This window comes from Malania oleifera, chromosome 12 (genome assembly GCF_029873635.1).
Source record: "Malania oleifera isolate guangnan ecotype guangnan chromosome 12, ASM2987363v1, whole genome shotgun sequence".
In the NCBI taxonomy this organism is placed as follows: domain Eukaryota; kingdom Viridiplantae; phylum Streptophyta; class Magnoliopsida; order Santalales; family Ximeniaceae; genus Malania; species Malania oleifera.
In genome coordinates, this window is record NC_080428.1 from 33,813,966 (window position 1) to 33,828,423 (window position 14,458).

A 14,458-nucleotide genomic window follows, 5' to 3' on the forward strand; every position below is an offset into this window, starting at 1 on the left:
AAGTTTAAAAAAGTATCTTTCTTCTTTTTTTTAAAAAAATATACTTGATTAATATTTAAAATATGAATTTTGGACCTTAAATTTAGATGAAACTCAATACAAGTTTGTATTTTATTTTTTCTAAATCTAAAAAATTTCAAATCTAAAGTTTGAATTCCAAATTCTTAGAGGCCAAATTATTTTCGTTGTCTTATAAAATTTATAAATCCTATAATTTTAATTAATATTTATTGAGTTTTTATTTTTTAAATTAATCTCTCCATAATAATTTAAGTCTTCATGTGGCATATCATCAATTATTGCAGCAGGATTTTGTTAATTAAAAAAATAATTTGCCTGGTGCACGCGCATGTACTGTGTGTGTATGTGTGTGTCTACACGCACACACATGCTAATCTTGTTCTCTTTTAGTCACTGATCTTCAAATCTCAGAGTGTTGACTTGGAACTTGGAAGGACGCAGCTCACACTCCAAGCTCGAAGTCGGAGTCCCATGGCATCGCATCCCCAAAGCCATGACCATGACCATGACCATGACCATGACCATGGCCATGGCCATCACCACCATCATCACGATCATCATCAGCATCCCCATTCTCACGAGTAATTTCCCTCTATTTTATCAAACTTAATCACTTCTCTCTCTCTCGCTGGTTTTGAATCTTCATTCACTCGTGCTGAATATTGTGCTGTTGCAACAGGAAAGCAGAATCGTGGGTGGGGCCAGATGGGAAGGTGTACCATAGCCACGACGGATTGGCGCCACATTCACATGAACCCATATACTCCCCTGGCTACTTCACCCGAAGAGCCCCTCCTCTTCTCAACAGGGATTTCACTGAAAGAGCTTTCACCGTGGGTATTGGTGGTCCTGTTGGTACTGGGTATCTCCCTTTCCCCCCCTTCATCTGTTTTGCCTGTTAACATTTTCATTATTTGCTTCTATCTATTTCCCCTAATTTTTTTTCATTATCATTTAGAATTTGATTTACTTTCGAATGCATTTGATAACTGACCTTTTTTTTTTTTTTTTTTTTAAATTTTCTTTTAGTTATGTAATGATAAACCACTAATCTATTTCCCGTAATTTTTTTTTATTATCATTTAGAATTTGATTTACTTTCGAATGCATTTGATAACAGACCCTTTTTTTCTTTTCAATTTTCTTTGAGTTATGTAATGATAAACCACTAATTTCTCTTGTTTCAGTTAATTTTGGTTTTTTAAGCTTTGGACTATTTTATATGCTTTATGTGTTAAGATTGCATTAGCTTAATTTTAGAAATTGAGATATATTCTTTCATGTAAATATTTAGGTGATTTGTAATCCCTTCACTTAAGGGAATTAGTTGAGATCTTTATTTTATTTTTTTGCAATTTAGGATCTTGATTTACTCTTGCAAACTTATATATAGCAGTCCATTTTTACTGTCGAAACTGTGGAAGACACAGTTTTTTAGAAAACTTATTTTTATCATGGTATCAGAGCAATGATCTTGTTGCCTCTTTAAATCATTTCCGCCTACTCTGATCTCACTATGTCTACATCTGCGATTGATTCCGTAGATCCTTTTTTTCATCATCCTGATATGATTCTTGTTCCAAAAGTTTGAGATGGAACCAATTATTATGCTATGTGGAAGAGATCTATGCTGGTGAGTCTCAGTGCTAAAAACAAACTAGGGTTCATCAAAGGAACAATTTCCACCCAAGATGAAAATGATCCAAAATACTCTTTATGGCAGCGCTGCAACGATATGGTGCTTTTTTGGATATTTAACTTTCTAAGTCGGGAGCTTACAAATAGCGTACTCTATGCTAAAACACCTTCAGAGATTTGGATAGATCTTTAAGAATGAATCTTTCAAGGTGATTTTTCCCATTATTATCAAACTCAACGATCTATTGTTGAATTGAAGCAAAATCAAGAACCAAATTTTTTCTTACTATACAAAGATGAAAATGTTGTGGGATGAGCTAAATACTTGCAGTCCTTCAATCACTAAATACTTGCAGTCCTTCAATCACGTGTACTTGTGGAGGACAAAGAGATCTAAAAGAAAATGAGGAAAGGATTCGGTTGGGACAATTCCTTCTGGGATTGAATGAGGCATACTCTGTTGTGCGAGGGCAAATCATGTCAATGCACCCTCTACCAACTGTCAAAAAGGCATATTCACATCTATGTGAAGAAGAAAAGCAGGGAGGACTTACTGAGGCCAAGGGTACTGATCTCATTCATGCCATGAGTATCAAAACTTATGACAACTCTAAAGAATCACAATCTGATGCTCAACGACAACACAAACAGTGGTAATCCTCTCATTCCAAGTCACAAGGCACTAGAAAATCTCTACTATGTTCTTATTGTGAGGGCACAACTCACACTGTGGATCGTTGTTACTACTTGAATGGATTCCCAATTGGTCACAAGCTCCATGACAAAGATGTCCAGCCACCAAATCAAAGCAGAAAACCTGCTGCACATCAAACCTGTGTCGAGACGCATCAGGACACAATCAAGATACCAACAAAACAGACTTCCCAATTCACCTTTGAAGAAATTGCCCAAATAAAAGCCTTTTTCCGTAATGGTAAAAATTCGGCTAGAGCAAACTATATAGGTATCTCTGTCCCTTTCTGCTCATCCTTTAGTGCACAAAAGACAGCCTTGAATCAATGGATTATTGATAGTGGTGCAACAAATCACATAGCATCTTCAATATCTAATACCTATCCTTTCTTCTCAAGTAACCTTGCCCAATGGTGCATATTCTAAGATAACTGGCATTGGCTCCACACAACTCTCATATCATATGCATGTTAAAAACATTCTATGTGCACCATCTTTCCATGTCAATTTACTATCACCGAGTCAACTCACAGCTGCCATGAATTGTTCAATCCATTTCTTTCCCACTTTTTGTATATTACAGGACCTAACTTCGAAGAAGATGATTGGTTTGGGAAAGCAACTTAATGGTTTGTACTACTTTGTTCCTCCAGTGAAGTCTACACTACCTTCCTTCTCTATCACCTATCATGTTGATTCTACTACAAACCTTCCATGGCACAAGCGGTTAGGACATCCCTCCAAGGCACCTGCACAATTTTTGAGCCATGTTATTCCCTCATTTGTATTTGATTCGAAAAATTCGTGTGAAACTTGCCATTTGGATAAGCAAACACGGCTACCATTTTCTTCAAGTTTTATTCAAACTTTACATTCATTTGATCTTATTCATTGTGATATTTTGGGATCCCTTCGTATTGCAACTCATACATGGGCACATTATTTTTAACCATTGTTGATGATTATATTCGATTCATGTGGATATTCTTAATGAAATTCAAATATTAAACGCAAGGATTACTAACAACCTTCATCTCTTTTGTCAACACTCAGTTTGATTGCCAAGTTAAATGCATTCAAAGTGATAATGGCTCAAAATTCATCTCCATGAAATCTTATTTTTCCAAACTTGGCATTTTATTTCAAAGCTCTTGTCCATCTACACCTCAACAAAATGGTGTAGTTGAACGAAAACATCGACATCTTTTAAATGTTGGCAAGGCCTTAAAAATTGATGCTAATCTATTGGCCTTACAAGGCTTAAAATCTTATTTTGATGATAACAAATCAGAGGAACTTAACATATTTGGTTAAGTGATGATATTTTAGGACTCAAGTATGTGAATACAAGGTCAAGTGCACACATGGATTATTGAAAGCTTATACTCCAAAGAAAGAAGATCTCATAAAGCTTCTATTAAGACATGGATTCAAAGATGATTTGATGAAGCTTAAAGTGAATTGAAGTTGGAAGTCAAGATGGACTCAAAAGTTGGAAAAGCATGAAGACTTAAATGCTTAGAATGTATAAGTCTTAAGAAGTCTCATGTAAGTACTTTAAGCGATTTCAATATGGATACATGAAACTCTTAGGTTAATTTCTTGGACCTAGATACCTTTTAAAATACTTGGAAAATATTTTTATAAGGTCAAAAGTTATTTCAAAAAGATTAAAATCATTTTTGAATGAAAAACACCAAAACAGGGTTCTTCATATTACCTTCTTTTTTCTACATCTTTATTGATGAGCATTTTTCTCTATCCAACACTCCTTATTTTAAAAAGTGTTCAACATGAAAGTTGTGAGATTTTCTCTTAGCTTTTTGTTGATACCAAGAACGTTAAAATCGGAGTTGTATAGTGAAAGTTATATCCAAAATATTGAAGGCTGGTAGAAGCTGTCAGCATCCCAGGTGATGACATAATCTGTCTAGGCGACTGAACAGCAGCTCGAGAGGACCCAGGCGACTGACTCAGTGTTTCCAGTCGACTGACTCCTTGCTGACTTTGAATTCTCTGTGTTTTTAACCATCCAGGCGACCGACTCTTTGTTTCCAGTCGACTGATTCTTCGAGATTTCAAATTTTAAAAATAACGGGAAGTTTCCAAATTTGATTTTTTGAATACTAAACGTTATGAAAACTTGGGAAACACTCCAAGTCATTTGGGGAACACGAAATACACTTTATAAACTCTATAAATATCCCTTAAACCCAAGGATTTCAAAACACCAAGGAATACAAACAGCAATCAAGCTATATTGCAAATACTTCTCAAAAGCTCTCTCTTGCTCAAACTCTTGCTGCAGTTTCTACTGAGAATTTTTTGATTTAAAGCCACGGTTCTTTGAGTTTCTACTGAGATTTTCCAAATCTTAAGAAACTTGGTGATATTATCTTGAGCTTCATTCTTTCTATATTGATTCTATTGAAGTATATTGTGCTAATCAATTATACTAATCTGCTCTTGAAGAGAGTGCCTTTTTACACCAAATTTGTTTCTTGCTTTTGTAGACGGTTCAGAATTGTTGAATCGTTGTACCAAGTGTGGGGTATCGCTTGGAGAGGGAGCTCCACCCTAGTTGAAGGAGGGATTGTAAAAGGCCACTTCTGCCCGTCAAAGGAGTGTGTAAGGTTGCTCCTACCCGTAAAAGGAGTGGAATAGTGGAATCCTTGTGTGTGTTTGCCTAAGGCAAGGACGTAAGCGGGTATAGCCGAACCTCGTAAAACTCGTGTCTCACTCTCATCCCTACTCTTTAATTTTCTACATATATAAATTGCGTGGCTGTTTATTTAAGTGTTGGAAATTAATTTGTTATTGAGATTGTGGAAACTTTAATTAAAGGGAATACGTTGATTGATTTTTTGCGGAAACCTTAAAGGGAGTATGTTGATTAATCGTTTGCGGAAACCTTGATTAAAGGAAGTGCATTGATTGATCAATACTAAAGCTCATTAACAAATTAATTGGTTGCATATTTCATGTTACATATTTAACATCATTATTTGAGCTTTGGAAGCTTGGTTGAATTTTCTATTGTGTTTCATATTGAAGAAATCAAGCCTTCCTTGTTTGTAAAGGTTATTCATCAGTTATATATTTAAGCTCAAATCTAAATCTGAATATTGGAAACATTGCTGAAATTGTTGTATGATTTCATATTGTGAAAGCTTATATTGAATAATTAGATTGAGTTGTTGGATGTGCTAAGGAACTTGCAAAGTATTCAAATTAGTATTCTCATTCATAAAGATTCAATCTTGAATTAATTATCCGCTGTATTTGTGATTGTGTAATTGCTGAATCCAAAAAGGTTTAAGAAAGAATTAATTAAAGAGGGTATAAAGAAATTTTTAATCCCAATTCACCCCTCTCTTGAGAGTACACCTTCCTTTTCATAATCTTTCCTTGCGTTTTTGGGGGGGGAGTTTACTTACCGCTGCCTATCATATAAATTGTATTCCCACCCCCGTGTTGCAACATAAATCCCCATATGAAATGTTGTATAACAAACCACCTATCTACTCTCACTTGCGAGTTTTTTGATGTCTTTGTTATGCAACCAATCTGCAACCATCTCACAAATTTGACTCTCGCGCTAGAAAATGCATCTTTGTTGGTTATCCTGTAGGCCAAAAGGTTTATCACTTATATGATCTCAACACTCAACAATTACTTCAAGCCGTGATGTCATTTTTTCATGAATCAATTTTTCCTTTTCTTGCTCCAAAAAAATCACTAGAAAACATTGTTTTCCAACTTGCGATATCTGAATATATCACCGATTCACCTCCACTTGCAACTCCTCTTGTTTCTTCATCATTTGAGATCACTCCTACATCATCCCCATCTTCTCCTTCTTCCTCTATATCTCCTGCTGCACTTCCTCTTCGCAGAAGTGAATGTGTCAGACAACCATCCATCCTCCTTCAAGATTTTCATTGTGGACAAGTTAGTACAACGCCATCAATTGCAACTTCAAAACAGGCATCTTTGACTAAGTCAAGTACTCGGTATCCTTTAAGTACCTATCTTTCCTATGATTCTTTGTCTTTTGCTCACAAACACTTTGTTAATTCCATTTCAAGTGTTCTAGAACCTACCTCATATGCTCAGTCTTAGATCCCAAATGGCAAGAGGCAATGCAATGTGAACTTGATGCTCTCACTACCCAAAAGACATTGTCCTTGGTTCCCTTGCTTGCTGGTCATCGCCCCATTGGCAGCAAATGGGTCTATTGTATCAAATACAATTCCAATGGCAGGATTGAACGCTACAAAGCTCGATTAGTCACTAAAGGATTTTCTCAACACGAAGGCTTAAATTACACCGAAACATTTGCTCCTGTTGCCAAGTTAACCACTGTTCGATGTGTTCTTGTTGTTGCTGCTGCAAGACATTGGCCATTGTATCAAATGGATGTGACCAATGCCTTCCTCCATGGTGATTTAGAGGAAGAGGTGTACATGACTCCACCACCGGGTCCTTGTCGACAGGGGGAGAAACTCATATGTCGACTGCATAAGTCTCTTTTTGGGCTTAGACAAGCCCCTCGAAATTAGTTTGCAAAATTCTCTCATGCTATAAAAAAGGCTGGCTTTGTTCAATCACATTCAAATTATTCTTTGTTTGTGAAAACTAAAGGCTCATCTACAACTATGGTGCTTATCTATGTAGATGACATAGTAATAAATGGAAATGATGCAACTGCTATACAAAGTCTCAAACAATTTCTTCATCAACAATTTCATATTAAAGATCTTGGTCTTCTTAAGTATTTTCTTGGGTTGGAAGTTGCAAGGTCGAAAGCAGGTATTGTTATCTCTCAACGAATATATACTTCAGAGATCATAGATGATGTTGGATACTTGGGTGCTCAACCATCAAACTTTCCCATGGAAATGAATCTAAAGCTCACAAATTATCAAGGTGATTTGCTACATGATCCAATTCGCTACAGGAGGTTAGTTGGACAACTAATCTATCTCACAATTACAAGACCAGACATCACATACTCAGTTAATATTCTAAGCCAATTTATGCATGCTCCGAGAAAGCCTCACTGGGATGCTGCTCTTTGCATTATCAAATATTTGAAAGGCAGTCCTGGTTTAGGTTTGTTGTTCTCCTCAAGCAATTCCTTTACCTTAAAGGCTTATTGTGATGCTAATTGGGCAAACTGTCCTATGACAAGAAGATCTACTACAGGATATTGTGTGTTCTTAGGGAATTCATTGATTTCACGGAAAGCAAAAAAGCAGAAAACAGTTTCAAGATCATCTTCAGAAGCTAAGTACAGGTCCATGGCAGCGGCAACCTGTGAGCTAACTTGGCTCAGATTTTTGCTCAATGATATGCAAGTTTCTACAGGACCAGCAAGGTTGCTATGTGATAATCAAGCTGCTCTCCACATAGCAGCAAACCCAGTATATCATGAGCGCACCAAACACATAGAACTTGATTGTCATGTTGTAAGAGAAAAGATACAAAATGGTCAGATTATCATCGAATTTGTTCCATCTCATTTGCTACTGGCAGATGTTGTTACGAAGGCTCTTGGAGGAAATTTGTTTAAAGAATAAGAATCAAGTTGAACCTGCTGGATATACATGCTCCAGCTTGAGGGGGAGTGTTAAGATTACATTAGCTTAATTTTAGAAATTGAGAGATATTCTTTCCAGTATATATTTAGTTGATTTGTAATCCCTTCAATTAAGGGAATTAGTTGAGATCTTTATTTTATTTTCCTGCAATTTAGGATCTTGATTTACTCTTGTAAACTTATATATAGCAGTCCATTTTGACTGTCGAAAATGAACTGTGGAAGCCACTGTTTTTCTGAAAACTTATTTTTATCATTATGTGACAGACTGGCAGATACCTCACTTGTAGTTTATGATAAGAAAAATTATTCTGTTAGCCTTTCCTTGTAACATTGTTTTTCTTTTTCTCATTCCACAATTTTGTTGCTAACGCTAGCTCAAATTATTAAATGTGGTAAACATATGCTGATGGTATGTCGCTTTTTGCTGTGCAGGAAAACAGCTTTGATGCTAGCTTTGTGTAAATCTTTACGGGACAAGTACAGTCTTGCTGCTGTACGTATTGTATTATTTTTTAAATTTATTTATTTTTGGTTTTTGGGGTTGCTTTGAAAATGGCGAGCTTTTGTGTGGTTTCCTCATAAAATTTACTAGAATTGGGATCAGTATAAAGGATGAAGTGTTCTAATTGTTCTTAAGTAAGACATTAACATGATGTTTGTCTTTCGCAACATTGAATCTTAGAGACTCTAATTCCTGATTTTTGGTATTTGTGATACAACATCATGTCTCCTAACCCAATTGTTGTGGCTGAAGTTGTTTTTCACTTTGTTGAACCCTCTATATATATGAAAAAGGCAGCTGGTGCACAATGCTCCTTTGTATGTGGGATCTAGGGGTGGACGTGATGGATCTATAGTTTGCAGCCTTACCTTCCATTTTTGTAGGAAGTTGTTTCCACTTCTCGAACCCATGACCTCTAGGTCACACGGCGACAACTTTACTGGTTCGCTTAGATTCCCTTCATATATGGATCAAAATCTCCCCAATTATGTCATCAATTGGGGATGTGGGTCATGACAAAGTCTCCTTATTTAGTCCTTATCATCCCCAGTTTTTACCTGCTCGGTCCCCATCTTTGTTGTTAGGGGAGGTATAGCTCGTATTGAAAAATGATTTAATCTCGATGCAGATCCACAATAGAATCATGGTCAACTCCAAAATGATCATGCAGGAACATGGTAGTGGACCTGAGTTGGCTCATTTGTAATACCATAGGCTCCTAGCCTGAAAGTGCCAAGTCAAGGCACTTTTAGTCCCATGAGCCATACTTATGGCCCAAAGTCCTCGTACTAGTCTATTACATTAACTATGTAAGGCATTAGTTATGGCATGTGATCTTTGATCGCTTGCTTATTAATAGCAGCAAAATGTTGAAAAATTGAACACGAACATCTGAGAAAGTTGCAGTTCACTATGTGTAACAGTTATATTGTATAATCTGTTTTATGAGGAAGGGAAATATCCCGAGGATTTGGGGAGAACTACTCAGCATATATTGTGCTCCCATTTTCCTTCAAACAGCTGCTAAGACAAGGCTCTTATGCTAAAGCAAATTGAGGACTGTTACTGATTTCATTAGTGACTCTTACCTCTCTTATTCAAAGTAAGTGCTCATCAATTAATCTTAATTTATCTCCATTCTGTGTGCATCCATCTAACCAGCAACTAATTCTATCTCTGTAGTACTAATAAAGAATTGCATCTCTCTCTCTCTCTCTTTATGAATATGTAATGTAGTGGAGTTGTTCAGGCTTAGGAGTAGACTTGGAGACAGGTTGGGCTCAGCCCCTTTACTGCACAAGCTGGCATAATCTTCAATGATGCCAATGGACAGTTCTGTTTTGTAATTGTGCCAATTCTAAACCGTTGCAGCCATTTTTATCCCTTCTAAATCTTGTGTTATGGTCTCTGATGTTTGTATAGGCCTCCTAAGACAAAGAAATGAAAAAAAAAAAAAAAACTTGAAGCTCAACGTTAGGCCTTACGCTTTGGAATGTTGATATGGTGTAATCTACCGTTACTGGATTTTCTGGATGTTGAGTGTGTGTCTTTTTAATTCTAAAGTTGCATTTTCTGTAATAATGTGAATTTGTTGCTAATATTATTGAGTGATGATGATGATTCCTGGGTTTGTATTATATAGTTCTTCAGTTTAGCCGTCTGATTCATTTTTTGAATTTATGTATTTCTGATTGCACATTTTTTTTCTTAATCATGATAGGACTTAAATATTCAGGTTTTCTATAATTCGTGCACATACTCCTAGAACTGCTTTCCTAGGATTTTTTTAGAGATTCTGTCATTGTAAAATGTTAATTGAGTAGTATATAAGATGGCAGTCTACCACTCCAGGAAGGTAGGAATTCAAATATCTATGGAAGAACTGAAATCAATATTAGAAACTCTAGCCAGTTTGTTATAATGGATGTAAAATGTAGAAGTAAACAAATTAGGCTTTTTGAGGGGTTCATCTAATTGCCTTGTAAAAGTTGTCTGATTGTATAACCCTTGGTAATATGTGTCTTACTTGATTCAAAAGAGGATGAAAATGTTGAGACCCAAGTAATTGAAGGTGAAATAGAAGCAACCAAGTGATATAGGTGAAGATGGAAAGGTGGGAGAAAAAGATTCTCTAGTATTTCAAACTGTCCTCTCTTCCCTCAAGGTTGAAGGAATCGGCATTTCCTAGGTGATTTTTCAGAAACAACTTCGTACTTAGGTTAATGATCTTGGTAGTTAACAAATGTAGTTTCTAAAGAAGCTGTGAACAAATTGAATTTGAAGGTCGAGCCATGCCCTAGTAGATTGGGTGAACAGTGCCAACTTGAAGGTCTATGATTGTTGTTCTTTTACCTATTAGATTTTTTTTCCATCACAGATGCAATGTAGTGTGACATCTTTCTTGTCAAGATTTGTTTCCTTCTCTTAGGTTGTTCATGGTTATTTGATGGGATGATGTAGAACAATGCATGTGAGAATTTTGACTCTTTCTCGGTAAAAAAAAAAGTACAAGTTGATGCCATCTCATTACTTTCCACTTTCCCAAATTGAAGCAGATGATTGGTTCCTTCTTATGAAGCTAGTTGATTCCTCTTATGGTCATGGTCTCCTTGGTGCTTTCCCCAACTGATAGAGTCAAGTTCTTTCTGGTCAGAGGGAAATGATGTAGGATAGAAACTGGCCATTGGGTTGATCTTTTGACCTTTTTTGCAGTCCAACTTCAAATAATTAGGTCAAAGGCTTGTTGGGTCCTCAGAAATGTGTCTGGTTTATGTAATTGGCAGGCATTTGTTTATGTGGGGGTTTGTTTGTAAATAGATTTGTCTTACAGGTTTGTATGTAATTTTTCTCATTTTTAATCTTTCCTAAAAATGAGACTATTAGAGTAATTTTGTACTAAACAAGCAAGTTGGTTGAAATTAAATGGAGTAAGTTTATGTGGTTGCCTTCCCATCCTTCAGAAACATATAGTAGGATGTCAATTGCACCATAAAAATAACTTCTAGTACAAAATGAGGAGAAAGGTTGCAAAGTGCCCTCAAATGGATGATAATATTTACTTTGTGAGTGGATGAGTATTTTCCCTTAAAATGTTTCTAAACTTACTAGAAAGAAGTGATTTTAAGTGACAATACCCTAGTGACATGACCATCGGAGGAGTGATGTTTAAATATACAATGAGTGTTTAACTATTTTTGGAAAATTTGTTTTACGTCTCCAAACATAATTTATGTGGTAACGTTGCTCAACTATTGTGGCTTGAATTATTTCAATTACGTGTGTTTTTGAAGATTTTCTCTTTGCTCTGGGAATTTTATGTTTTATTCACTAATGAAAGGTTTGTAGTGGAGAAATGCTTGTGTTATATTCATGTGCTTTCGAAACTCATGTGCAACATGTGGCCACAACAATAACAAGAAGAACAACCAAGTCTTAAGTCTCTATTTTAGTAATTGGTAAGGATTTAATTATAGAGATGTGGTGAGTTTTGTGCTGGTTGTTAGCCGCCTAATGCAATTTGCCTTCTTTAACCAAGCCTAGAACTAGCCAATGTTACCTAGAACATGGAACGTTCTGGTTCATGAAATGGGAATGGGATGATCACAGTATGCTCTCTAAAATGTGGAATGTTAGGATATACTTATATGGATATACTTGTGAAAATATGACACTTGTGTAATTTTGGGAGGATGTTGAAACTTTTCAAAATCTAGAAGAGATTTTATTTTTGTGCAATAATTTAACAATGACTGAAAATGGAATTACGATGCAATAATTCTCCACTTAACTAATGAAAAAATGTTAGGTGAAAAATATTGGATTAAAACTTTTTTGGGATTAGTGAGAATAAATAATTACAATAGACAGAGGATAAAACAAATCTATTAATGAGGATAAATAATTACAATGGACCGAGGATAAGAAATCCTCCAAGAAAGGAAAAAAAAAAAAAAAAAAAAAAAGCCAACTAAAAAACAATGACATCAAAGCTGCCTTCCAATCTCTTTGGATATCAGACAGTGTTAGACCCCCAAATACCCAAAAAAATGTGCCCAAAAAGAACCAAAAAAATTCTAACTTTCTCCTGAGGCAAAAATGGAGAAGTCTTCTGGCTTTGAAAATTATAGCATTCCTTTCAAGCCAGAGCACAAACAGCACTGTAAAAACGGCATAGCCAAAAAGTCCTTCCTCTTTAATTCTTCCCAAAACTTTACTATCAAAAAATTATGAATAGATTCTGGAGCCACCTATCCTCCCCAAAATATGAAAACAGATTGTTCCACGTGTATCTTGCAACCTTAAAATGAAGAAAGATATGGCTGAAAGTCTCGTTTGACTCACTACACATCATGCAAATGTATGGACAAACAGCTTTGTGTGGCCTCCTTATCTATAACACAGATTTTATTGATCTTGTTGAGAATTAGACTTCCATATGAATGTCTGGATTTTAAATGGAACCTTTGCTTTCCAAAGAACTTTGTTTAAAAGGAAGGGACTAGGATTTGTGGATTTGGTAAGATTAGAAAAGAAAGACTTTGAAGTTTGAAGAGAAAGACCCCTAAGTGTCCCCAGTCCAAAGACTTTTGTATTGAATTAGAACTTTGGATTGTTAGATTTAGTGTTCCAAAATGAATGTATGGTATTTTGGAATGCTTGTGCCAATACGTGGTTCACTAGGGTGTTAGTGTTTTTTGGTAAGGTGGGGACTAGCTGTGTGTGAAAAGAGATAAGAGAGACATCATGTGCATGAGGATAAAAACTGTTGTGCACAAATGTTCATTAAAATGCCCACTTTTTCCATTGTAGCAGTACCTGCATTCATGGGGCACTAATCCTCTTGTAATTGGCCCTCACAGTCATGTGGAGGAATCCCTTTTCTTTTCCACATTTTCATTTTGTATTTTGGAATACAATACTCACATTTCATAAACAACCTCCTTTCCTATGAGTATTGACAATCTCAAGGTACTGAGGTTATAAAATGACATTTTGTTGCTTATCCACTTCCTCTCATGCTTTTCCTTCTTTTGTTATTTTGTGGAGCTTAAGTATTAGTCTCCCTTTATGAAGGATAGACTGATTCTAGATTCTGTACTTGTAGCAAATGAAGTGGAGGATGTGTGAAGAAGGGGATAGAAGGGTGTTTTACTTAAATTAGACATTGAAAAAGCTCACAATATGGTTAGTTGGAATTTCATGGATAATGCGTTGGCCTTGAAGGGTTTCAGTGGGAAGTGGGGGAAGTGGGTAAAAGGTTGCCTGTCCCCAGTGATTGTGTCAGTTATAGTAAATGGTCAACCATGGAAGTGGTTTCAGGCCTCATGGAGTTTGAGGCAAAGGGATCCTCAGATCCTCTTTCCCCATTTCTCTTTAGCTTAGTTGTGGATGTGAGTAGAATGGTCAATCATGCCTGGGTCTAAATGTCATTTGGGGACTCAAAGTAGGTGGGTAGGAGATCATAGTGTCCCATCTCCAATTTGTTGATGATACTCTCCTTTTTCTTAAGGATGGTATTTCTGAATTTTCGGAGGACTTATTATACTGAAAGTCTTTGGGAATTTTTTGTATCTTAAAATTAACATGTCTAAGAGTGGGGTAGCAGAAATCAACTTAGGTTTGACAGAGTTAGAGGGTTTGGCTGAACTAGCGGGTTGCATGATTTTGGAGTGGTCTCTGACTTATTTGGGTCTTCTGCTTGGTGGTTATCCTAGCTCTATTTCATTTTGGGACCCAATGTGGAGAGAGTGGGGATTTTTTTTGGGGGGGGGGGGGTGTTGGAAGATAGCTTACTTGTCTTTAGGAGGTTGCATTGCCCTCTTTAGTACTGCTCTTTCTAATATTCCTATATATTTTATTTCACTTCTCAAAATTCTAAATGGGGTGACAGAGACCTTGTAGAGGATTATGAGGGATCTTTTTATAGTTAGGAGTTGGGGAGGGCAAGAGAGATCATCTAGTTAGCTGGGATAAGATTGGAAGATCAAAGTTTGAAGTGG

General features: G+C 36.2%; 1 protein-coding gene across 2 annotated transcripts in view; it reads left to right on the forward strand.

The window, feature by feature from the left end:
- Positions 1-294: 294 nt before the first annotated feature.
- Positions 295-14,458, forward strand: part of LOC131144307 (urease accessory protein G) — a 49,628-nt gene continuing 35,464 nt past the window's right edge. Inside the window, exons 1-3 of one of the 2 annotated variants that reach the window (XM_058092865.1) lie at positions 295-602; positions 701-883; positions 8,390-8,450. In XM_058092865.1, coding sequence (XP_057948848.1) covers positions 493-602; positions 701-883; positions 8,390-8,450 — 354 coding nt within the window. In that variant the 5' untranslated portion in view covers positions 295-492. Of the gene's footprint in view, positions 603-700; positions 884-4,865; positions 8,210-8,389; positions 8,451-14,458 lie in introns of those variants that run through there. The other variant, XM_058092864.1, reaches the window with a different exon arrangement.